The sequence below is a fragment of the Corvus cornix genome, chromosome Z, assembly GCF_000738735.6.
Source record: "Corvus cornix cornix isolate S_Up_H32 chromosome Z, ASM73873v5, whole genome shotgun sequence".
NCBI lineage: Eukaryota > Metazoa > Chordata > Aves > Passeriformes > Corvidae > Corvus > Corvus cornix.
In genome coordinates this window covers 2,809,987-2,836,271 of record NC_046357.1, presented here as the reverse complement: position 1 = coordinate 2,836,271, position 26,285 = coordinate 2,809,987, and the positions used below count along the sequence as shown (strand labels likewise).

At 35.5% G+C, this 26,285-nt stretch overlaps 1 protein-coding gene across 9 annotated transcripts in view; it reads left to right on the top strand.

Moving 5' to 3' along the window:
- ERBIN (erbb2 interacting protein) overlaps positions 1–26,285 on the top strand; it is a 119,494-nt gene that overhangs the window by 85,037 nt on the left and 8,172 nt on the right. For 4 of the 9 annotated variants that reach the window (XM_039567821.1, XM_039567820.1, XM_010395342.4 and 1 more), the window contains 15 exons: positions 4–78; positions 1,379–1,523; positions 2,004–2,076; positions 3,160–3,289; positions 3,618–3,733; positions 4,741–4,810; positions 5,881–5,980; positions 7,972–8,093; positions 8,686–8,856; positions 9,634–9,816; positions 11,978–12,095; positions 13,823–14,006; positions 14,795–16,298; positions 23,727–23,870; positions 24,705–24,836. In XM_039567821.1, the coding sequence (XP_039423755.1) occupies positions 4–78; positions 1,379–1,523; positions 2,004–2,076; positions 3,160–3,289; positions 3,618–3,733; positions 4,741–4,810; positions 5,881–5,980; positions 7,972–8,093; positions 8,686–8,856; positions 9,634–9,816; positions 11,978–12,095; positions 13,823–14,006; positions 14,795–16,298; positions 23,727–23,870; positions 24,705–24,836 (3,267 nt within the window). The other 5 variants (XM_010395345.4, XM_010395344.4, XM_010395348.4 and 2 more) reach the window with 5 other exon arrangements.

Here is a 26,285-nt window from a genome sequence, read left to right as displayed (position 1 = left end):
CAGCCTGAAGTACTTGAACAACTGAGTGGATTAAAGGAATTTTGGATGGATGGTAATAGACTAACACTTATTCCTGGGGTAAGTTCTTCTGCTGTGTTAAACACAAAGTACTTTAAATTATGCAGTTATTTGCTTTGTCAGTGATCATGTATGTTGAAATTATGTAGTTTTAGTGCTACTTAAAGCCAAAAGGCTAAATGGCACTTGAATGCTTAACTAGTCCACTTAAAAATTATCACTGATCATGAGAGCTGCATTCACAGCTTTTGGGTTTGGGTTTTTTTTCATTGAAAGTTACATAGTTCTCATCTGAAAATTATGTTGCAATTTAGGAAAACGGGTAAAAATCTAAAATCAAATTTAGGACTGAATGGTCCTTCCAAAAAGGGATTATTCTGTGTTAGACAGCAAGTAGGAATTTACAGGATAAATATGTTGTGTGGATTTTTACTGGTCACAGCTGTAAAGCAAGCAGTGCCAATTTTGGTGCTGTGTAAACAGGGAGCTTAGCCAGTTCCTGAGAAGACAGTCTGTTGACTTTGTATGGGTTCCTGATATCTTTCAGGATTACACGTGGTCCAGACTGACCTATTATTACAGTACTTGAGAACCTGTGCTTAAGTTGTAGCAAACTAATAAATGAGAATTTTAAATTTGGGAAGCAGCTGGTTTGTTTGTTGTTTTCAGCCTTAAATCACTAGCAGTCATGTGAAATGTGGCCTTCCTGCCTAGTGAGTAGTATTTGCTACTGTTTTTCCTTCAACTAACTCTTAGACAGTTGAGTGGTTTGATTGTAAAATACAAGCTGAACTGTGTTTTGCAGTAAAATAAAACTGTATTTCTGAAAGTGAAGATTTTAATGAAGTAACGTGCGTGAATTTTAAAGCTTACGCTTGGTTCATATGGAATGGTAATATAAGCTTATATTTTGGCTTGTTTCTTTCAGTTTTGTACAATTAGGGATTCATCATTGTTGTTTTTGAGGTGAAGTAGGATGCAGTTTTCCACAAAAGGCAAAAATAAGCATTGAAAGTCTTTACTGGAGCGTAATGATGTCCTCACACCATGTGTCTCTTTCTGAAGTCTGTTCTAAACCTTCAGTTACTTGATTCACGGTAACTAACCATTGAATGTGCGGCAGACTGACTTCAGGGACGTACAGAGCTACTGTGGGGTGTCTCTGTGTGTAAAAACATCAGCTGTGCTTATCTGCACAAAATACTTCATTTGAAAGTTCGGGTATTTTGCATAAAATTGTGTTTCAGCACTCTAAGTCTTTTCCTCTGGCATTACACGTGAGAGGCAGTTTGTCAAATCTGCCAAATTTTTTGTTTTAAACTTGCACTTTCTAGAATGCATTATTTTCTCTTTCTCTTAGTTCATAGGCACTTTGAAACAACTGACCTACTTGGATGTTTCTAAAAACAACATTGAAGTAGTTGAAGAAGGTATTTCAGGCTGTGAAAGCCTGCAAGACCTACTGTTATCCAGTAACTCACTTCAGCAACTGCCAGAGTCTATTGGTTTGTATTTTCAGTTAATTCATGTTCTTAAAAGCCTATAGTTCAGACACAGAGCACTTGAAAATAGAAAAATTACATTCTAGATCTGTTCCAGTTGAGTAGAAGTGCCAGTTGTTGATAAAGCTGTTAATGCATGGCTGAATAATAACTTAAAATTGTTTCAGAGCATTCTTTACTTTATACAGTAGTTTGTAAATGGATGAAAAGCTGCTGGCTCTATCAGAAAAAAGCCAATTTCTTTTTCTCCCTGCTTCCACCCGCCTACCTGAATGGTTGACACACTGTAAGCTGGCAAACAAGTTCTGTAAGCTCATCTGTTTATTTCCTTAGGAATACAGCGTTATGGGCGTGCCAGGGAATAGAGAAGATGTGGTTGCTTGTCCATAATGTTGGGGGCTTTTTCCCCTTGTAATTTAAAGTTAAAACTCAGCTTAATGAACTCAAATGTCCATTTTGATTTACTTGTTCCTGTTATTATAGGTTCTCTGAAAAAGGTGACAACACTTAAAATTGATGAAAACCAGTTAATTTATTTGCCAGACTCCATAGGAGGGTAGGTATTTCACCAAAATAAAAAATTGAATTACCTTTCTGAACACTGTTCTGTAACAATGGCTTCTCTTTCAGAGTTTTTGTAACTATTTGATTTCATTTCTTCTACATGTTAATGTTGTAATACAATTTAAAGTGAGTGATTTCATATCTGAGTTCTATTTGCAGCATGTATGTTCTTATTATTTAATACCAAAAGACATATGTTCCTCACATAATGCAGCCACCAATCGATAAAAGAAAAATTGAGTGTGATAGAAAACAAGATACTTAAAGAGTCAGCTTCCTGAAACTGGCTTTTGTTGACAGGAACATGGCTGTGGTAGATATTGCAAATGATTGCCCAATCTCAAAAATCTTGTAAATATGAACAGGTATTTATCTTTATTTTCTTATATATAGAGAGAGAGAGACAGAAAGAGAGAGAGAATTTTCAGCTGTCCATCAGCAGGTTTTTTTAATATATATTTTGGTGTCCAGCAATTTAATTTAAAACTTGCAAGTAATAGCAAAAATAATTGGCTCAGAATTAAGTGCTGTAGAAATGTACAATGTCTTCCAATTTCTTTTCATATATTTTAATTAATACAGGTTATCTTTTGTCAGAGTTTACAAAATACTGCTTCACTGCCAAATTTGTAGGCTCGCTGCCTCTAACTCTTGAAATTCTTTGCTTGTTCAGAAACTGCACTCAGCTCTAATTTTTTGAGTATGATCTGTCCCATTCTGAATCTTTTTAATGCCTTACACTAGCATGTTGTCATGTACTACACGAACAGTTGGTGTTGCTGGCCTCATTATTTTCGTTGTGAGGACAGTGTAAAGGAGATTTAAAAAAAATAAGCAAGCTCAAAACAGAACCAAAAACCTGCAATCAACCAACACGAAAAAACACCCACCCCAAAACACATTTTAGGCAATCAATAAAGGATTCTTCTTAGATTTTAATTTCTTTGGGTTTATTTTGAACTACATTTGAGATGAATAATTAATAGTGATACTAATTTCATTTAAACTGCAAGTATTCAATTAATGTTGGATTAATTAATCTGTATAGAGGAGTTAATTTTTTTTTTTTTTTTAGATTAATATCAGTAGAAGAACTGGACTGTAGTTTCAATGAGATTGAAACATTGCCTTCGTCTGTTGGGCAGCTCTCGAATATAAGAACATTTGCTGCAGATCATAACTTTTTAACTCAGCTGCCATCAGAGGTATGTATTTAATTGCAAAACTGTAAAATGAATATTTTAACATGTTTATATAGTCTGTACAACTTGTGAAGGTAATAATTTTTGAGAGGATTTTCTTTGTGTATGTTTTTAAAGGAGGATGTGTACAAATATACAGGTTTTTAAATAATGAAATTTGATTTTTTTTAAGCAACAAGCAGGAATTCATTGCTGTGTATTGAAACTAAAAAGTTTAGTATGTATGAATACACTTTCCAGGCAAAATAGCCTCAATACTAATTGTTTTAAAAATTTTCGTATTTATGTTGTGAAGATGAATTAATTCTTTGTGGTTTTTTTTTTTTTCCAGATTGGAAACTGGAAGCATGTAACAGTGTTGTTTCTGCATTCTAATAAACTTGAATTTCTCCCTGAAGAAATGGGTGATATGCAGAAATTAAAAGTCATCAATCTGAGTGACAATAGGTTTGTGAATGCTTTTAATCAAGTAGAAATTTTATAAAATGCAACAATAATGTAGAGGGATTGTTATGAATACATTATGCTATCTTTCCTTATCTCATGCATAGCTCAGAAGCTGAGTGAGATGTATTTAATGTACTATTGTGGTATTCTGGATCTTGCAGTTCCATTGTATTAAGCTGTCTTTATTTTAATGACTTGGCAGATGCATTGAAGTGCAGCTTCAATACATTCGTGATTGTTAGCATGTGTTTTTCTGTGGAATTAGTCTAGTTATTTTCATAAAACTTTTGATTCTTACTTAAAGATTTATAGCTTCTTGAATTACATATGGAGCACCCAACAGCATCACAGGATATTGTAAAAAAACCTTGGTGTTCTGTGGAAGGGGGAAAAGAATTGTGTTTTATTGGAGGTGATCATTAAAAATGGAGAAAATGTTTAGCTTTGGGGAATTGTTAGTTTATAGTATTGAAATACACTGGGAGAGAGAAGTCTAAGGAAGCTCTCCCTCCTGTTCTGTCAATCCAGCTTCTCTGTGCTCCATTTGTGGCTTGATTTATCCATTAATGCCAGAGCATCCATTATCCAGGACAGTCCCTTCCCCGTACATGTATCTTTGAGAAAAAAACTGATTTTCAGGTGTAGCATATTTTTCCTTAATTGGCATATATATTGACAGATAAAATGCTGAGGATTCAGAGTTGTTAATTCACGTTAATTGTCTCCGCATTTAAGTTACTCAATTGAATTAAATTCAAGTTACAATGTAACTTCTTTGTTTTAAGCTACTTGCTAAACTGGGCAGACATAAGTTTGTCTTGTTTGCTTGGGTTGTTTTTTTTTAATATGAATTTAAATTACATGCTGTAGCCTTTCAGCTCTCAATATTTATTAATTCAGCTTCATATGGATATGTTCTTTTGAAATGTTTTACATGCTAATGCAGGGTTGTTTAAAGTCTTAACAGTATGGTTAAATGTACTTACATAAATTATTTTAATTTACAGACTGAAGAATTTACCATTTACCTTTACAAAACTGCAACAACTCACTGCTATGTGGCTATCAGACAATCAGGTAAATTTTTTAATACTGAAAATAAATAGTTGTTGACTTCATTCCTAGTGGGATTGACAAGAACAGAGCCATCTCTTAAATAGAGACCTAGTACTGTGTGCATCAATACTTTCTTGACATTACTGTGTCAATTCTGCTGAAGTAACCAATACTGAGCTTACCTGTCTCTGGAGACTCATATTTCTGGAGAAGTTTTGCACTGTGAGGAAATGCAATTTAACAGATGTTGGGAGGGGTTTTGTTCATTTGTTTTTGTTGTGTTTTTTCTTTTTGGTTTTTGTTTTGTTTTTTGTTGTTTTCTTGTTTTCTTTTGTTCAGGCTAATTTACACAGGAGAGTTAGTGCTTGATAAGCTAGAACTTAAATGTTTAGCCTGCTGTTGCTTTCACAGCTATACCAGTGGGGAAACTCAGCATGCCTGGTTTTGAGTTAGGTTTCTTGCCACACCTTTTGAACTGTGTGACTGTTCAGCTTTGAAGCCATTAAGCAGTAACTCATGTGCTTGTAGCTTGTATTTTTCCTTTTTATTAAAGTCCTTGGTATTATGCTGATTTTCTGAATGGCGTTAAGGTAGACAGGGCTGTCAGAAATCTAATAGCCTCAGATGTGCACTTCTTCTAAAACAGTAATTTAAAGAATCCCCTGCCCTTCCCTGTAAAGGGTGGAGGATGTTCAATCTGGTGTCAAAGTGAACAAACAAGAATACAAAATTTTTCTCTTTATATGATTGCAGCTTTAAATAGCCAGATATATCTGTGCATTTCAGATCAGCATGCTTTGGGATAGTAGTAAGTACCAACAAGAAACTGGGTTACTTTTTGAATATCTAGTGTTTGCTTTTCACAAAAGCTGTTGCTGAGTTTCTCCTCAGTCAAAGCCTGTCATCAGTCAAATACAGACATGTTAATATCTTCATTTTGTGAAAATTCTTCAGAGGAGAAATGGTTTAATACAAGGAAGAGTAGTCTTCAAAGTCATGGGACAGGCATGCTCTATGATATGTAGGTCATATTTACTTTTATATATATATATATACTCTCATAACATAACTTTCTTTCATTTACTTTCTAGTCTAAACCACTTATCCCTCTTCAAAAAGAAGCTGACCCTGACACACAGAAAACAGTACTTACTAATTACATGTTCCCTCAGCAACCAAGGACTGAGGAGGGTAAGGAATTTCTGAAATGCCGTGTCACAGTGGTCACTTTTGACAATAATGGGAAGGCTTCCTGCTAATATGATTTTCACTAAATAGTACTTAAATACAAGTTTGGAGTATACTTGTAAGAATGATGAGTTGTGTCTGATGAATGAGAACAGTAACTTAATGAGATTTAGATATTGGTAAATTCTAGATGAAACTATGTCAGTGAGCAAGGTGAGAAATGGACTGACAGGAACACGTTCTGTGATGGTTGCCACTCCCAGCGTGACACCCTCATTCCTTTCAACAGAGCTTAGTGGTTTGGGGTGAAATTCCCTTTAGCAGGTGTTAGCTTCAAACTGACTATTTTAACAAAATGTTTCCTCCATTATGAAGTACATATTTTTTGAAAAGTACATAGCATTCTGTGGTTTATTTTGAAGTGAAAAAACATCACTCCAGAAAAAGCATATTGCTCACATGTAGTTTGAACTGTTTTTATAAAAAGTAAGGCACGAAATTTTAAGCTCTTACCAGAAAGTTATTTCAGCAGAGTTGTGAAATAGTTAGGGAAACAAGTAATGTTCCACTATTAAGCCCAACAGGAGTTAGGAAAGAGTTAAATAAGTTTATTTTTCCACTTTCTTTCCCTTGCAAGGTAAAGGAAAAAGTTTGTGCTGCTTTAAAAGAAAGTGGGGGGCAATATATTAATGGAAATAACTGAAAACTGACAAGTTGCAACATTGTTCTGTGGCACAGGTGTCTAGTACACTGAGAGAGGAGTAATCAAAAACATAAGCAAAAGCAGTAAATTGTGCGTCACTTTCAGCACCTTCTAATGTATCTGCAGTACCTCTGATAGAATGTGAGAATTGGGAGATTCAGTGAAGTTCAAGATTGTTCCTGAAAGTGTTCTCTCCATTTGAACTCTGTTTTTCTCAGGTTCTGGGGTTTATTTCTGTAGACAAGGAAAGGACTGTTTGTTTGGCTTAAGCTGACTGAACACCTGTCTGAGGTAGTCATTCCAAAAAGGTTTCAGGTTCAATAGACAGAGCTTTTAAGTTGGTTTTTTGGTCAGGAAGTCTTAGTAATCAGGATAGTGAAGTTAATTATAATATTTTTAGATGTATTAAAATGTAAGTGACCCAGTAAATGCAGAGTAACAAATACGCCATTGCACTTACTGAGCCCTAAAATTAAGTCTTTCTCTGTGTCAGGTATAGAAGTGGTTAATATGAACAGTCTTGATATCGCTAGTGAAGGATATACATTTGCTGGGTGATAGTGGCAGATTTATTAGACTATTTGTCATGCTAAAAGTAGAACCTGGCTGATGTAACACCAGGATATGCTAAAATAAGAGACAGTGGGTACCTACAAAGTTTATTTATTCTCTTGTAAAATTAAGCAAGGAATACTTGTAAAACCCCTGTCAACTGCATAACTTCTGCAAAATCATGCAGATTAACTTAACCTTCAGGTTTAGATGCTTACATTTCCTTAGGATTAGTAAGAATGCAGGTTTTTCCTCAGTAAGTCATTCTTAGTTTTCATTTTTAAATTTTCATTAAATGAAATCAGATGAGTGTTCTTGCATTTGCATAATGATATTAAGCACTGATAATAGGCTATATAAATCTATACAGGTATAATTTATGTTTTTATATATATACACACAAATACATTATTTCATATTTATATATAGAATAAAACCACTTAGCAGAGTTCACTGAAAATTTTCAAGTGTGAATGTTGAGACTAATGTACAGCTGAGCATATGATTTTTTTTTTACAGGTAGGGATATTTCTAATATAAAAGTACAGCCAAATTCATAAAGCAGTGGTATTGCATCTAATCTTCAATTAATGGTGCTGTTAGTCTTTTATCTTTTAAAAAGAATGAATACAAAGCACACCAATCCCATCCAAGAGAAAGAAAATGAGTATATGTTATTTTGCATAGTGTATCCTGTTCTTTTAAGAGCTTCTTGCGTTTGGTTTTTTTTTTTTTCCAGTTATGTTCATATCTGATAATGAAAGTTTCAATCCATCTCTGTGGGAGGAACAACGGAAACAGCGTGCTCAGGTGGCATTTGAGTGCGATGAAGACAAAGATGAGAGAGAGGCACCACCACGGGTTAGTATTGAATTTATTTTTGCATACTTGGTATTTCCCTCCCTCTCATTTCCACCCTTAATCTCAGCCTTTTCCTTACTTTGGCTATGGGTTTCACTCTGCTGAATAAATCAAGTCATCAGTTATTAGTTTAGAGTATCTAGCAGGATGAAACACTATGGTTTGGACTTTTTGTTGTGTTTGCTTTCAGTCTGGGCATTATTTGGCCAAATCATTTTCAGCAGGGCACAAGGGAAGAACTCAAGCTGATACGTGGCAATGTAGGGCCTAGCTAGGAGGCCACCTGACTAATAGTGCTGGGGACAACAAGTGGGGAAACCGTGATAAATACTGATTTTATTTTGAGTGAATTACTGTTGGCTTAATCCTTGCTTGGAGTCATTGAACATGTTGGGGGAAAGGGAGTGAAAGCAATTCATAATCTTGCCTAGTTGTGTAAGCTTATATCTGCCTCAGTGCAGGTACACTTGAGTATCAAGGTGGAGTTCTAGATTATTCAGTGGTTTAGCCTAACTAATTATTTTTTTTAAAGCTTATGTTTTAGTTCTAACATTTAAATAAATGTAGAGCCTTACTGCTTTTTGTTATACAGGAGGGCAATTTGAAGAGGTATCCAACTCCATATCCTGATGAACTGAAGAATATGGTCAAAACAGTCCAGACAATTGTACACAGACTAAAGGATGAAGAATCTACTGAAGATACTGCGAAGGAGTCAAAACGAGAAGTCCAGACAGTTTCTGTAAAAGATGTGGGGGTAAAGGTTAGAGATAGCATTATCTTCTGGTTTTGCAAGAAATTCCAAAGACTAAAGTGTCATTGCTTCCTTTTAATTCTCTTCTCCCTCCCCTCTGACGCTTTAGCAAGAAAAATTGTTTAGATTATATAGAACACAGTTTACCTCTTCCCCACCTAAGGAGGTCTGTAATAAGCGTCTGATTTACAGTAGCAGTCTTCCTCCTACACTAAGAACAAGAGAAGTGACTGAATTCTCAGGCAAATAAAAACTGTGGATGTCTTAAGGAGCTGACTTTGGTTTTTGGAGGACGGCATCTTTGTCATCCTCTGATCCTCTTTTATCTGCCAGACTTTACAATGAAATTTTGATAATCTCTAAGGATTTTACTGCTCCCCTCATGACTGAAGGTTTTGTGTGATAACAAGCATAACGGGCTGGCAAAAGTGTCCAGAGTCTCTAAGAGTTTGATGCAGCATGATAGGTGATAGGACTGTTTTTTGGTGCTGACATAGAATCATTGTAGGTATTGGCCTTTTTGATTTTTTTTTCATTTGACTGGAAATGTAATGGTACAAATTGACACCAGTAAGGAAAAGAGTCAAACTGATTGACACAGGCTAGGGACTGTATCTTAGTAATCTGTGGCATTGTTTTAGCATTTCATACCTGGTGCATTCTGTACTTTATCATTTCAGAGCTCAGGTTTTTCCATTCCATTTTCCAAAAATACATAATGTTGGCTCTATATGTCCCTAAAAACCTTTCAGCATGTTTTTTCTGCTAATATTCTTAATTCTGTAGACTTCAGAAACTGGTTCAATAAAGAACAAAGCCGATGAGAGAAAGCAGTTTTCAACAGGAAGCTCTGTGCAGAAGCCTAGTGAACCAGAAGCTGAGCACAGCACTGCAAATTCACAGATGACTGCACTTGTTAAAACCTTGCAGAACACGAAAACAATTGTCAACCATGAAGAAATGCTTGAGGTATGGCATTGCAATGAGCATTGTAGCAGTCAAAAACTGTGCTGGTGTTGTACTGAATTTGTTCTTCTGGGAGATGAAAATTTCTGTTGACAACAGGAGAAAGTTGGCCTCCATATGTGTTATAAATTCAGATGGTTTTCAATACAGTATTTTTCTTGCTTCAGATTTTGTTAAGTAAAAGTTGAAACAGCTATTTAAAAGTTCATAGTAAAAGATGCATGCATTTAAAGAAGAATAAAGCAAACTCAATTAAAGGTTGACATAAACTCTGAAAAGACTCATATTTTGGTAGAATTCTCCAGTTGTTGCTTGATTGTCAATACTTCATTAAATAATCACTTTTAATTGTTGCTGAAATGAGAAAACATCAGATCAGTGGTAACAGTAAAGTTTCTGTATCCAAGTATACACATGCATTTCAAATGAAAAGCGGAAGGTGGGTTTTAAATACTCCTCTGTGTTTACTACTGAGCTATCAGGAATATTACTTGAAATGTATTTACCTTTTTTTAAACTTCTGAACTTCGCATTTCTCTGTCAAACGCCATGTATTCATTTATTTAGAAAGTTTGAGATTTATGACAAATTTTGGAAGTTGTCATTCAATCAGTTCCCAGTCACAACCTGTAAAATACTTCTTTCGTAGTTTCACAAGTGGATTTTTTTTTTTTTTTTTGCCTGTGTTGTGTAAGCTGTGGAATGTGCCTATATCATACTTATGGTGAAGAGACTTGAGGGACAGGCAGTTGTGGCTGTCACTGGCTACTTCCCACTAGGGTGTTCCTGCTTCTGCATGCTTTTTGAAAATAATGGTATTGACATATTTTCTTTAATTTAAAAATGTAATTTCAGAAGATCATGATAGTTGTCTAATGATAGTGACAGTAAGTCTTTGTAGCTGTAGTAAGTAAACAAGGAAGGTATAGTGAAGTCCTTACTTCTGTGTATTTCCTTACTTCCTGCTGGTAACAGTTTTGCAGAATCCACATAGCTAAACTTTGCATGTGTGTATGCTTTCCATTTCAGCATTGACTTGTATGTTACATCCAAGAGGAAGGGAATGTGGTAGATGCAGTGAAGAAGTTGGTTGTTCAGACTGTAGAGAAAAGCAGATGGATTTTTATTTTTAATTAAGACTGTCGTAGCTTGTTTGCTGCATCTCAGTCAGGTTTGTCCTTCCTGCAGACCCAGGAACTGGCCAGGTAATTGGTATCATGGGAAGGTGGTGCTCCAATAGGTTCCATGCATTAAGTATTCCAAAATAGTAAGAAAAAGTGAACATGGACAGACTCTTTTTGCAATATGCAACATGGATTTCGTAGCAGGAGGCATGTTCACTGAAAGAAATTCCTGCTTCGAGGAAAGAAAGTTTGTTGGGGGTTTGTTTCTTCAAAATATTACTGGAAGCAACTGGGTTTTGAGGATAAATGAATATAGGGCTGGCAGTAGGATACTGAATAAATTGCATGGCTGCTCTTGCAGCAGCTTTGTCTATTAATCTCTCTCATAAGTGCACTGAGTTCCATCTTATGGTTCAGAACTCGTGATTACTAGCTTAAATGTATTCAGCGCTGCTTTATTCTTCTGCCATTGCTCTTGAAATTAAATAACCTCTTTTCGTTTTGGAATTTACCCCCAGCAAGCTACCCTTACTCTGTTTTTGTTAGATGGACTAGGCAAGCCAAGCTCCTTCAGTCTTTTCGCACAGCATACCTCTCCATTCCTGACTGTCTTGCTCATGCTACTCTATAGGTGTTCTAGTTTGAGCTCTTTTCTTCAAAACCAGCTAGTCAGTCTGCAGTGTTTGCTGGTTCAGTGATGACTTTGTGACGTGGACTCAACTGGGTGTTCTCTCCAGTGGTGGAATGAAGGCTTCATCTGCTTGCTCCAAGTAGTTTTTTGCAATTAAAGTTACCTGTTGGAGTGTCATCCCACAGAGTTCATCAGTGACAATGCAAGTCTGCATGTGCTACTCCTTAAAGATAATTCAGTTGACTTGCACTGTAGATGCACTACAAAGTTGTTTTGCTTTGCCTATGTTATATGGCTGATCTGTCTTTTTACCCCTTTATTGTTTAGTGGGTGATAGTTTAGATAGCATTTACTTTAAACATTTAAGCTACTCTTTGAAATGGACAGCATAAAGCTGTTTTTCCTTTAGCAGGAGTCAGAAGAATTGTCCTCTGATGAAGAGATGAAAATGGCAGAAATGCGACCACCACTGATAGAAACCTCCATAAACCAACCAAAAGTGGTAGCCCTAAGCAACAGCAAAAAAGGTAAGATACCATAAAAAGCATTGGAAGTGTTCTGTTATTTGGATAATTTTTTGACTCAAAGTGGCTAGTTTTTCCAATTAAATTAAGTAGGCTTAACTCATATGTTTTAAAAGAAAGATGATTAATTCCCTAGTTAAGCAATGAAAGCAGGAAAAAATTGCATTTACTTGAGTGCATGTTAGAGAAAGCTATGTTGATACCCTAATTTTCTTGATTCTTGTCAGTTTAAATCAGATGGGAAGAGAAGGAGGATGTGTTTTGGGGGGTTTTGATCTTGAACACACTCTTGATATGCTTAATACAAGGGTTGCAGAAAGTGGTATTGGAAATACTCTGTATCTCCCTCTTCACCTAAATTTTGTGAATTATTGCTGCTATAGGCAGTTGCTATAACTGCTGCTATAGGCAGCGGTATCACTTATTTAAATTTCTGTATGGAAGCTATGCTCACTTCCTAAGGTTTAAGAATAAACTTTCCTTGTGGAAACTCTTTCTCCAGAGTTATTTTACTCTTTTATTTTTCTTCCTTCTTCTAGCATGAAACTTCTGAACATTTTTTTTGTTAACTAAATTTTACATTTTCTGAAATATAAATTTGGTTGGGGTAACCGTTTCCTTAAGAGTAAGAAATGGCCTAGGATTCAGAGAAAACATGATCTAAAAATGGGATAGGAAATAGTATTTTGCTTCATATGATATCCAAGTCCAGTACGTCCAGGACAAAAGGCTTTTCTGGACATTAGATGTAAAAAAGTGAGATTTGGTGAGGAGAACCACATGGTGGAAGCAGCAAGAGTCTGCTGAGGATCACATACAGATGAAAAGGTGGATGCTTATAAATGCAGTCCTTGGATTTTAATGTCTGACTAAAGTACCAGGTCAAAACTTCTTTCTTGTTTCTGAAGATAGACATTAGTTCCACAAATTGTATGTGTTTGGCACCTGTAACTGGCTTGAAGCAAAAATTTAAATGTATTTGTTTCTACGCTCGTGTCAGAATCACGGCTGGCTTGAATTCCCCCAGAGAAATTATTTTTATACGGATGTAGTATGTAAGTATGCATATATTATGCAAGAATCAATGTGCACAGGGGTAAATTACTCTGAAAATGTTGTCCTAAGGGATCTGCAAAGCATGGGAATGCATTGGATTCAAGATCTGCAGAAGAACGTTTTTCATTGCTGGGTTTTTACTTTTACTAAAAAGCTATATGGAGCTTATCCAGTGATGTAGATGGTTCCAGAGTACTTGGTCTAGTAAATAGCACTTTAACAATAACAGAATGTTCAAAATCAGGAACTGTGTACCCTTTCAAAATACTGCATGTGAAGCAGCTAATTTTCTTAGGGTCCAGTAGACTCATACAATATACAACTTCGAAATCCTTATAGTAACAGAAGTATGATTTGATAGATATTTTAAGGAAGTATTCAGTAATGTAGCACCAGTGTATGACAAGGAAAATGGGAATAAAGCAAGAACTTGGATTTAATTAACAGATAAAGTCTGTTTACATTAGGCCAGATATTTTTGAAAATAGGAATGATTTCCAACAGTATTTTGTAAGTTTAAGTGAACTTTGCAAAGGTGTTAGCTTACATTTTAGTTTCTGGTAGTAAGAATTACTGAAGAACAAGAGACAATTTCTAAATACTATACATATACATATGAAATAGCTATTGATAAGATCTGTGTATTTAACTGAATTGGCAAATTTTTATTTCAGATGATTCAAAAGACACTGATTCCTTATCAGATGAAGCTACCCACAATAGTAATCAGAATAACAGCAACTGTTCCTCTCCTTCTCGAATGTCAGATTCTGTTTCCTTGAATACTGACAGTAGCCAAGATATTTCTTTCTGTTCTCCTGACAAAGAAACACATGCTACTGTTTTATCCAAAATCAGGTTTGTAAGATACTGTGAATAACTAAGCAAATACAATGGAAAAATGTTACTTAATATTTTATATTGTGTTCATTCCTCTAATTCATTCATTTATTGTTCTTTTATTTTTGAAAATTTTAATGTTTTATAGTAAGGTTAATAATGTTCTCTTAAAGTCAATAAGGTTCTAGTAAAAAAAACTTGCAGAGACTAACATCAGTATACAATACATGGTTCCCATTTCTCTTAATAATAGGGGGTAATAATTTTATCTTTTTAAGTTTTTATCCCTAAAAAATATATCAGTATACCATTTTAAAGGTCTGTGGTTTTATTTGCTAATTTTGAAAATCAGTTTGAAAATCAGCATGACTATTAAAGGTTCTTAAAAACCTACAAAGAATGGAATTACTCTTCTAGAGCTTTTAGTTAAAAAGTGCCATTTTTCATAAAAACTGCCAATACAAACAAGACAATTGTCCAAAATGGAAACTGAAAGAAAGTTAATAAAAAAACCTTAAATTATTGTCACTTTTTACTTCTTGACACTTTTGAACTGTTTTAAATTATTCTTGTTGAATTTAGACAAACTTTGGAAATCACAGGATGCAAAAATGTTGCCCAAATGAGCCCTCTATATAACATATTTCTTCAATATAAGACAGCAAATCATAAATCTGTTTCTTTGTCTTGTATTGCATGCATAGCATGGCTGCATATTAATGTTAATTTTCTTCTAAAATGATTCTTAGAGAAACATGTTCATGCTTATGAGAATTTCTTTTAAGAGCCATCTTTTTTTCCTCCAGGCGAGAAGATGAAAATTTGAATAATCTTTTGCAAAATGGAGGAGAATTGAGTATAACAGTAGAAGAAAAACTAAATATGCAAGAGAAGGTTACAAATTTGTCTGAATATGAATTAAGCATTGAAGAAAGATTAGGCCTGATAGGAAAAGGTGTTGATCTAAGCACTCCTATGGAGGAGTCTCACAAATTAGACCAAATAAACATGAATATCAATAAACTGGTTAGTGAAGAGGCAGTGCCAGTTCCTGTAGAAAAGTTAGAAACACAGAAAATGGTTTCAGTAATGGGCTTTTTGAATAATAACACAAAAGAAGAAAGTCAGCACTTGGAAAATGGAAATAAATATCATATAAATAAAGTAAATGGACATCCTGAGGAAACAGTACCGTCTCCCAGTAAAGACAAACTACCAAAAAGCACTACAGTTGGTGGGGATTCTGCTGACCTGTCTGTTTCTAGAAGCACTGAAGATTTGTCACCACAGAGAAGCGGTCCTGTGATGAAATCCCACAGCATCACAAGTATGGACAGCGGTGGGCTGAAAATCTATGATAGTGTAAATGAGAATGGATCTCAACAGCTAAACTCAGCGGTAAAATCAGGATCTGATACTGCAGATGGGAAAAACATAGTCCGAAGTAAATCTGCTACTCTTCTCTATGATCAGCCTTTGCAGGTTTTTCCTGGGTCGTCGTCATCATCTGATTTAGTATCTTCTACAAAAACGGTGTTCAAGTTTGACTCAAATCACAATCCTGAAGGTGCTAATGTAGTGAGAGGATCAGTGACAGGTGGTGCACAGATGCTCTGTGCTCCCCAATACAATATTCAGTACAGCAGCAGTGCAGCAGCAAAAGATGCCTTGTGGCCCCAGAAACAAAACACCCAAGTAGAGCAAGGCACTTTACCTCCTTCACGTCTGCTTAGGTCTGACAGTACAGAAACTCCCAGCTATGTAAAGCATTCTGGCAACATGAATTTCTCCAATCATAACAATGTCCGGGCCAGTGCTGTGTACAGCACTCATCAGCGGATGGCTGGGAGACACACAGATCTGTGGGCTGTTCCACCAGGAGCAACCAGGCACACTCTTCAAAGGCAGAGCAGTGTATCTTCTACAGCTTCCATAAATATCGGGGATAGTGGCCCTTCAAGGCGGACCCAAGTGCCTGAAGGGGACTACTTAACATACAGAGATTTGCATTCAATGGGAAGAGCTCCAGCAGTAATGCCGGGACAGCAGAGGCCTCTCTCTGCCCGGACATACAGCATTGATGGTCCAAGCGTGACCCGACCACAGAGTGCGCGGCCGTCGGTGAGCGAAATACCGGAGAGAACTATGTCAGTCAGTGACTTCAATTACTCACGGACTAGCCCCTCAAAGAGAGCAAACCCAAGGGTTAACTCTGAGCACTCGTTGCTAGACCCTGCAGGAAAAACTAAAGTCCCTCATGACTGGAGGGAACAGGTGCTTCGACATATTGAGGCTAAAAAGCTAGAAAAGGTAAAACCAATAATTCTGGGGTTTTTTTCTACTTTTCTGTTACCTAGATATGGAATAAGATAAATACTCTGTTTTGAACAGCTTTTAATTACTAGTGAAAATCAAATTTTGATCCTGCTTTAAAAAAGATTAATGTGTTTGTGATGAATATCTGAGAAACACTCAGATGGTAGACTGTAAATGTACTTTTCCCCCAAAGAAAAAAAAACCACTGTTGTTTTTACATCATACTTGCCAGTTTAGCCAAATTTCTTTTGAATACATGAAATAATGTCATACAGACCTCCTAGACTGCAAGGCCAGCTCTTTTAAGTTAGGTAATTTTTATTGTAGCTTTGTGTTCACAATATACTAAAATACTCCCTGACACTTCATCTTTCTGTTCTGCCTTTTTTTCACCCTATTTCTTCTCTTTAGGAACAAGAAAAAAGAAAATCAGTAAAATCTATTTGGCAGTATAGGTCTGCAGCTTTAGTTGCTGAAGAATTCAAAAGCCATAATTATCATGTATTTGCCTCCAAGCCAGTTATCTTTTGAAGTTGGGTATCTGACAGATTGTTGAATGAATATTTATTGCTGTGAGATGAGAACACTTAAAAATCTTGTTCATTTCAGAAAAATCACAGTAGGTTTTGATATAAGTAGAGATGATGAACAGCATTCTTTATGTACTATAAATGCCATCAAAAATTTGAGCTGATATGTAGAGCTGAACAATTACATATCTTCAAAGAATTTGAGTAGTGCCTGGAAGAGTGTAATCTCTACTGTCCAGCTAACCCAGTTGAAAATATCATCACTAAAAATGGCTAGAATGTCATTAGCCAGAGCATACTTCTTTGGAAGGGAATTGAGTAAAGCATCCAAATGACAGTTTGATTATGCCAGCTAGATGGATTCTGTTTTTTAGTTTCTTTTCTAAGAACATAGTTTGCTTTGTAATTATTATGCTAAATACTTGAATATCTATGATAGCTAGAGAAATTTAATTGGAGATGGTTGGAAAAATTACTTTTAATAATGATTTTTCTTTAGAAATCCCAGTATTTGGAGGGATGGGATTGCTTTTTGTTTTTTGGGGGGTTTTGGTTTGTTTTTTTTCAAGTTGCATAAATTCTGGTGACAGAAAGGGCTGGGTTTCATTTTTTAAAGAAACCTGCACAAAAGCTGTACATATTCTTCTGATCCAGGTGGTCACCTGGAACAGGAAGTTTCTTGGGGTAGTACTGTGCTGTCATGTGGAGACCCTTTGTCCCACAAAAGGGTCACTAATCTCATCATGTTCCAACTCTAATAAAATGGGCATTCCCTCATTTTCCATTCTCCTGGATGGATATATCAAATCTTACATGAAATTACAAGAGAAGCAAAAATACCAGCAATCCCTGAGTACAGGGGGAAGCAAAACTTCAGTGTGCGTCTAATGCAGTTTGTTTGTAGCTTGCTCTTTGGCATGTTAGGAGTGCTGTTTAATGCAGCAGTGATACCTCTTTGGGTCAGCAGCAGTGTAGTCACCTTTACTTAAATGTCATCAACTGCCTGACCTGATTCCATTTGTATCTGACAATACTTTTCATTATGCTTTATAGGTAAACTTTAATTTTCCCTACTAGACTGATTTTAGCTGTGCATTTAATTTAACAGATCTTTTAAGTCTGTTTTGTATGGGTTTTTTTGTTCTGGCCTTGAAGTGTTTTAAAGTAACTTGTACTTATTAATCTGAGACTCACTTGTGGGTTTAAAAGTGAACATGTATATTATTGTCTACTTTATATTCTCTAGGATATAACTGACTTAAAAAGGAAAATCTGAACTGTGAAACATGTAGATACAATCCTTTATGGCAGCTGGCAAATATGATAATGTGGAAATTCTAGGATATAACCGAGTATTTCTTAGTTCTTTTTAAATAATGCCTTCAATATTTCTGTTTGTAATTAAAAATTAGCCAAGTGGTGAGAGTGCTTTATCTATAAAGCAGACTTCTGAAACGTTTTGAAGTCTGAAAAACAAATCCAGTTATTAACAGAACTCATTTAAGGAACAAGTTCAATTACAGAGCTTGTTTAAGGACATTTATAGGAAACTACTTCGACAAAGCTTTGCATGGATTTGAAATGGCATTTCATTTTTTTAAATCTTAAGATACAATACTGAAAAAAACATGTATACAAAATTAGGCATTTTGATGAATATGAAGTACCTATTTTCTTGACCAGTATAGGTTAATAGTATTACTTTTGGTGGGACTCCCCCGTTATTCAATTTAATCATGTTTATAATTTCTATCCTGTGCTTATTAGGAAGTAGGGGGTAGTGGGCTTTTGGGGATTGCTTTTGTTGGTTGTTGTTTTGTTTGGTTGGATTTTTTTTCCTTTTCCTAAGCTCATGTTGAATGTGGTTTTCTAACATTTAGTAACTGAGGAGAGAGGGAGGAGTGAACCCACTTAAATTTGTCCAGTGGTGTCTGCTTGCTGGACACATTGGAGAAGCTAGTTCCTTATTTATTAGCCATTTTTACCTGATATAGGTGGGAAAAAACTTCTAAGAGTTTAATTTCATGAACAGAGATACAGAATAGTTTTAAGTCTAGCAAAAATAATTTAACAATGGTTCCAGCTAAATAGCCAGCATTTGTAATACCTTTAATAAGCTGTAAGGGTCGTGGTATAGGCCATTCACTTAAGAGTTGGACTTGATGATCCTTGTGGATCCCTTCGAACTCAGAACATTCTGTGTTTCTGTGAAATGTAGAGAATAACTAAAATTATCCATCTGGGTGAATGAAGCTGAAAATAGTTCATGAGACCATTTGTAAATAGAAGTCCTGCATATATGAGAAGAAACAATTTTCTTACCTGATGCAAAGCATATTTTATTGGGGGATACAGGAGCTTATTTATATGTCAAACTGCTCTCTAGTGGTTGTATACATAAGATGTTGGAAAGCATGTAGTCAATTCTGCCCCACCCCCAACCTCAAAAATGAAGTGCACAGCAAGTTTTAAAAACAATAATATTTTTCAGCATATTTTCCTTTTTGAGTGTGACTTGCCCATTTTACTACCAGGTATGTTACAATAGACTCCTACAGTATTCCTGTTGGCTTTTATTTAGGAATTAAAACTAAAATACCGCCTGTGTAAAAACACTAGTGTCACACATTTTAATGTGTGGTAGAGGAATTACTCTTTAATAAATTGCAATAAGAAATATCTGCAACAGTTACATGTAAATATCTTATTACATGACCTTGCTGAGTATACAAAATTAGTTACTGAGCCTGATTGTCCTTCCCTTTCATACGTATATTTTCCTTTTTTTGTTGTGGATCAAGAAAAATTTTTGTTTGTGGGCGTTCATTAGGTGTGTGTTTGCTTTCAATTCTAATTTAATCTGAAATTAAGTTCTCTGTTTTTTATCTACTGTATCTACTATTTATCTAAAATGCAGAGCTTTCAGAGGAGGGATCGTAGGTTAATTCCTTCTTTTTTTTCTTCAGAGTTGTCAGTGTACGGTGCCTTATTAAAAGAAAAATGTCTAGTTGTTTCAGTACTAATATAGAATTCCAGTTTCAATCAAAGTTTGAAAGTTTTTCTTCAACACTTTTTTTTATGCTACATACCTAACATGCAAAAATATTTTAATTGATATGGCCTCAGATTTTTTCCCTAGTTAAACTTGCTTCGGTGTGTCAAGGACAGTGACTTCAGTGGGTCATACATAAAATTAAATGCTTAAGTGTTTATAAGATCAAAGCCTGAAGAATATTTTTACATATTTACATATCTGATAAATTACAGGAGTATTATCTATTTAGTAGTTGTTAGTTTTAAATTTTTATTTTAGTTACATTTACCTTTTTTCTCCTTTTTGAATGGACAACTTGAGCCATCAGTGTGTTATAATGATATTTTGTGGAGTTCAGAAGTCAAAACACCACACTTTAAAAGGAATAAAATTCTTGTGCATTTGATATGTAAACAGCAAAAGTTCTCAATCTGCAAACATTTTCTGATAGTAGAATTAAAATTATATGTAGTTTTTCCATCTGTAACTCTTCAGTAGGAAGAGTCTGTTATGTCTATTCTCTGGATGGTGGGAATGAAAACTGAAGGGATTTCTAGACACTTAATATTGTCTCAAAGGATAACTTATGTCCACCTTTACCTTACAGTTGATTCTAGGTAATGTTACATAAACAAATAAATAAGACTAAGGCTTAGCAGTTAAGTTACCAGTTAAGGCTATTTCAAGATAGATAGAATGTAGAGTCCTGTTCCCTGCAGATATTGAAATTATTAGTTCTTTTTCTAAGCCAAAATTTCATGGATTGTCATGATGGATTCCAACCAGTCTTAAAATTGCAATATTATTCCATATAGATTCTCCTAAATAAATTCCACTATTTATTTTCTTGCACCTAAATTAATGCCTGAAGGCATTGCAATTCCCAAAACATGCCCTTTTGGAGTCTGAAATGTTAATTCTTTCATAAGCTGCAAAATGGAGAATACGTTCTGGCTTTTATCATTTAAAAAAATACAAAGTAAGCCCCAGAATTATGCTGCTAGCTGCCTGCATCTAAACTGATTCCATTAGAGGCTCATTTTGACTACAAATGAGGATGATTATGATGAACATACCTATTATTACTTTGTACACAGCCATTTTCTCGTGATGTATTGTAGTTCTGATATGGACTATTGATGGCTGAATAACTGATTTCTAGTAAATGTAGCTTTCACAAAAATGTACTGAAACAGGACGTGTATATTTCGTAGTGTGTATCAGTTCAGAGTAACTGAAATAATACTTCTCAAGCCTCAAATATTTGAATTATTATTTTGCAGGCCATTATGCCTTAAGACACTGTATCAAACCAGGTGACTAATGGAGTTGGTACTTAGAATTAACCATCGTATTTAGTCTGAAGTTTAGATCATGTATTTATTCCATATTCAATTTTTAATAATTTGGAGTAAAAATCATGGGGGTTAATGGCATCTGCATATTCAGATTTCAGAAAATGTCTTCTCTGGTACAGCAGTCTTCAGGAATTTTTGTAGGAAATGTACAACCTTCATCGTTCTCGTGTTGAGAAACAAAATTAATAGGGATGCTGTTCACACTCCAAATGCATCAGTTTCTCTCATCCCAACTAAAAATCGGTAGAGGACAAATACTCTTGTTTTGTCCCTAGGAATCTCTTCTTCTGTTAAACTAAAACTTTCTTACAAGCCCATGTAATTTTAAATAGTGTCTATTTTGTACTGTTAGTACAGCTTCTGGGTTTCTTCTAATTTAGCGTTGAGGTGCTGTGCTCAGGTAGGAAAGGAGAGTAACCATGTTTGCAGTGTTCTCAACTCTTCCCTATATCAACTGCACAATCATTTTTTGTACTTTAGGTAAGAGTCTCTTCCAAGAGAGAAGGTTTTATAAACCCTTGAAAGTTCATACTTCCCAGATTATGTAGTCACCTTGAAATTCCCTTAACTGAAATCTCAGTTTCTGATGTACAAGTTCATACCTCTGTAAATTTTAGGAAAGTTCTCCCTCTCTATTGCAGATCTTAGGTTTTCAATCCTAATCTGGATTGTCACATGTCTTTTGTCACATAGATTGTCACTATGTATTGACCATCTGTTTCGTTCTAAGAAGAATGAATCCAGTGGATCTTGGGGTTTTTATAGTAAGATGGTCTGCTAGAGACACTTTGAAGAGGTAACTTTTTAGTCCCACCATGCATTCCTTCTATTTTTATTAGTCTTTTTGCCACTTACAGAGAATGAAGACGTACAGGAGCCTCTGAGAGATTCCTGTAAGGAGACTTCAGGGAGTTCCCTGTAGCTGTGGGGGAAGACCACCACCTGGTTAATTATAGACACTCTTATGAGAAGAGTAGTGAGAAGATGGTTTGAGGCACTAAGAAGCTAAGGAAAATTGGCTTTGGTATTTTCTCCTGGGTGTTTGGCCTGAAACTTAGAGGAGTGGTAAGCTCAGACTGAATGTCTAGTGAATGTAGATTTAAATGCTAAGAACAGTCTTCCCCTCCCAGGAAAGGGAAAACATCTGCAGACTTGTCTGGAAGCTTGAAAAATCCATTGACTAGAGAACAGTGAAAGGTGTAAAAGAGAAACATGAAGAATGCTCACTATGTCATTGAGACAGAGGTTATCCAAGAGCTTTGGCCAAGATAAAACAAGTATTGTCAGTAAATGCTGTTTCTCCAAGGGAGTTTCCAATGACTGGGCTACCAGACCATCCAGGGAATATGAGTATGCAGAGGCATATGTCTTTTATTATTAAACTAGTTTTAGTTTCACAAGGTGAAGCTAGGACAAAAGACAAGATGTTTGCCTAAGGACTATTTTCAAAATCAGATTAGTATACATAGTCAACAGGCAAATGTCAAAATATATTTATTCATTTAAGAATTGTTACAGTATCTTAGTCAACTTATACCCATTTTGAGCATTTCTTTCTTTAACTTGGAAAAATTAAAAGCTTTAGAGAAAACAACTTTGAATTTGCTGGGTTTTGATGCTTTGTGGTGTATCTTTTGTACAATAGTATTTTTTCATGAGGTCGTCACATTTTCAAGATAACTTTGTTTCATCTATCAGGTGGCCCATGAAAGATTTTCTGTGTCTTCCCTTGTGCTGTCTTTTCATTTTGTTTTGTTCTGGCAGCTACAAAAGACCATGGTGGCAAGATGGTAATGTCTCTTGCTTTCATTTTGTTATCCTTGCCAATATTGCAGGGGTCAGGTTTGCAAGATAATGAAGCTCAAACCCAAACCGCTGTCACATCTGTCCTTGAGGTCATGTTACCTGTTTGATTGCCTGCAGTAGCAGAGGGGTAGTCACAGTTTCTCTCAAGCCTCTTCCTTTAAATGAGGCTTGTTCACATTCTTGAGTGAAGTGTTACTGGAATGCACTGTGGATATTTATCGGCATGGCTATATCAAGAAATTACAGTCACTCAAATCTCTGTGTAAATTTTTATTTTTGCTTTACTAGTAGTGGTGTGGGGGGATGAGACAAAATAGTAAGGGGTAATTAGATTTCCACAGGTGTTTAACTTGACTGCCAGCTTCTCTTCCTACAATGTATTTGATATGTTGCAAATGTAATGAAAACCAGAAAATTTTGATAAACACCTTTGTTGTTTTTTCAGACACATGAATATTTCAATGACTTTATTTACATGTAATTCGGCATGTGAACTACTGATTGCATGCTGATTTACAGTAAATAAAGGTAAATAGGGTCACTGAGTTGTGTTTATACATCACAGTGGTACTGTTCTTGCATGGTTTTTATCTTGCATGACAATGGAATATGTTTGTATTACATGTATAACATGTCTTGTGGTTTATGCATGCTGCACTAATCTCTGTGTTAAATCTGTCCCCTCTTTATTCAGAGCATGCTGTCTCGGTCCTTTAATTCCAATTATGCTGCAGTTAGCAGCTTTCACTATGGCAGCTCTAGGGATCTGCATGGCAGCCAGGGTAGTGTTGCCTTGAGTGTTGCAGACGGAAGAGGTTCTGGTGTGCACATTGTTCGAGTGAGTACCTTCAGGAGGCTATTGCAATATATAGAGGGGGAAAGAATAAACTCTGAGGGGGTCCTTAAATTGATAGAGTTATCCTTTTACATATGCACATTGCTTTAATAAAAAGAATATAATTTATATGCTAGAATATTTTTTTTTAGGCATTAAATATTTTGCCTTCATTTCATATGCCGTAAACTTATTGCAGGGCTTTTCAGTTTAATGTCATGAAGTTCTGTCATGAAGTTTAATGTCATTGAGTTCTTTAACTGGCTTTGTAGATGGTTGAACATAGGTAAAATTGTCTGGTTTCATTGTACCTTTGTGATCAAGAGATTAGCATTCTGAATTTAACCTAGGCTGATAAGGTTTGAACAAAATCTTACTATTCTTCTTCTTCCTCCAAAACAAATTCTGATTATATAAATTGTACTGTTAGATACTGTAGGCATTCAAGAAAATTCATAGTCAGAAAATTTGAGGAAATGAGTTTTTAAATGAGCACCTTGAGTGATATTATGGCATCCATAGTGAGCAGGATAAAGTCGACACAAGACTTCTTGGATCCTTGAATAGTTAGTCCCTAGCATTTGTTGGCTTTTCATATTAATTTATTGCTGATAAAAGACACCTCTCCAGTTGCAAGATTTGTAAATGTCCATCAATATTTTATGGGTGTATGGTGTCTTGGTTAGTGAGATTTTTTACATAGATAATGTACTAGTTAATCAAAAAAGATAAAGAAAGATAAAACTCTTAAAATGTTTTATCCTGGGCTTCTTTGGAGAATTTTTTAGTTTTAATTATATGAAGACAGTTGTCTTTACTATGTCATTCTGTTTAAAGCATCCCCAGGCATCTGCTCCAGGAGACCAGTGCCAGGATGAAGTATTCATTTCGGGACAGCAGAATTACTCATCTGCCACGCTTAGTCTCAAAGATATTCCTCCAGACAGCATGAAGAAAACAGCTGTGCAGGTAATTATCTGCATGACACCATGGATAGAATATTATTTGCTATTATTCCTAAGGATGTATTTTTTATTAGTAGTAGAAACTTATGTTGGGATAGCAGTTGGAACTAGGGTTTCTTTCAAATGTAATACCCAGGCTTCAAAGCTGGCATAAATGAAACAGCATCCTCTTTTTGGAAGACAAAACAGTTGACTATATGAAGGAAGATAGTTCTTATGTTTCTTCAGTAGGTGCTTTGAAAGAAGAAATTTGCAACCAAACACGTACTTGCAAGTGAAATTTGGAATATGGCAGATGATTTCAGGAAAGTAATATGAAGCTGATTAAACCTTTTAATGGACAAACTTGAAATCTGCTGTGATGAAATTGTGATAATAAACCAGAATTAGTAGAAGACACTCTGTATTCATCTCTAAGCACCATCTCTGGAGGCGGGTCTTACTACCATGAAGCTAAAAGGATTCTTCTAAATTATTACGATGCAGAAGTGGATTTTATTCTTACACCTTCAGTAATTTCAGTTGCATTTCTACAGACAGTGGGTAGTGGGAACTTGGATAGCTGTGGATACATTTTGCATATATAAACTCTACCTCTGGCAGTGCAACAAAAAAAAGTTTTCCTGTCATACTTTAAGTTTTCAGAAAAGGCAATGGAAAATTGTATAAACTAAATACATATGATCTGTAAATAATATGAACATGTATTATATACACACATTATCATTTCTCAGAATCAGTTTGACATAAACACAACAGGGCAGATTCTGATATGTGTCCATTCACATAGCATGGTTGAAAGTTGAAATTTGCACACTTCCGTTATTTGTAATACTGAGACAGTTTTTTAATATCCTTGTATTCCATAACTAAGGGGATAATGATGGCAGGCAGAAAAAATCTGTAACTCAAGCCTGTAGCATTTTTGGAATCATACAGATGAATCAGTGAGTAATTAGGGTGGATAATAGCATGAGGCATATGGGTGAGGAGGGAAGAAGGCTGCCCATCTCAACACAGAGCTGCACAGCTCAGCAGTAACTCTGGGGTTTCAGTAAAGAAACACTGCTACCTCAGCATCATTCCTGGTGACATGTTTGGAATGCATGCATGTCTTGACAGTTGTGACCTCACTGCTACTTGTCATCATCATACCTACCAAATCAATTACATATGTGTTAACAATAGAGTAATATTTGCTGGAAATACTGCAATTTTGATACTAAAATCTTGAGCTTGGATGCAAATTTGCTCAGGGAGTTTTCTTGTGAAGTGGTCACCATAAGCTGCTTGGAGAGCCTGTAGTCTGCCAGCTGGGCAAGGAGGTGGGGATTTTTATTTTTGTATGATCTACTGGAAATTGTTACAAAATCTCTGAATTTTATGCAGGGAAAGTGCAGACTGTAGTGGTATCAATCGCGTGTCAATACCATCAGTTGCACTGCTAGAAAAT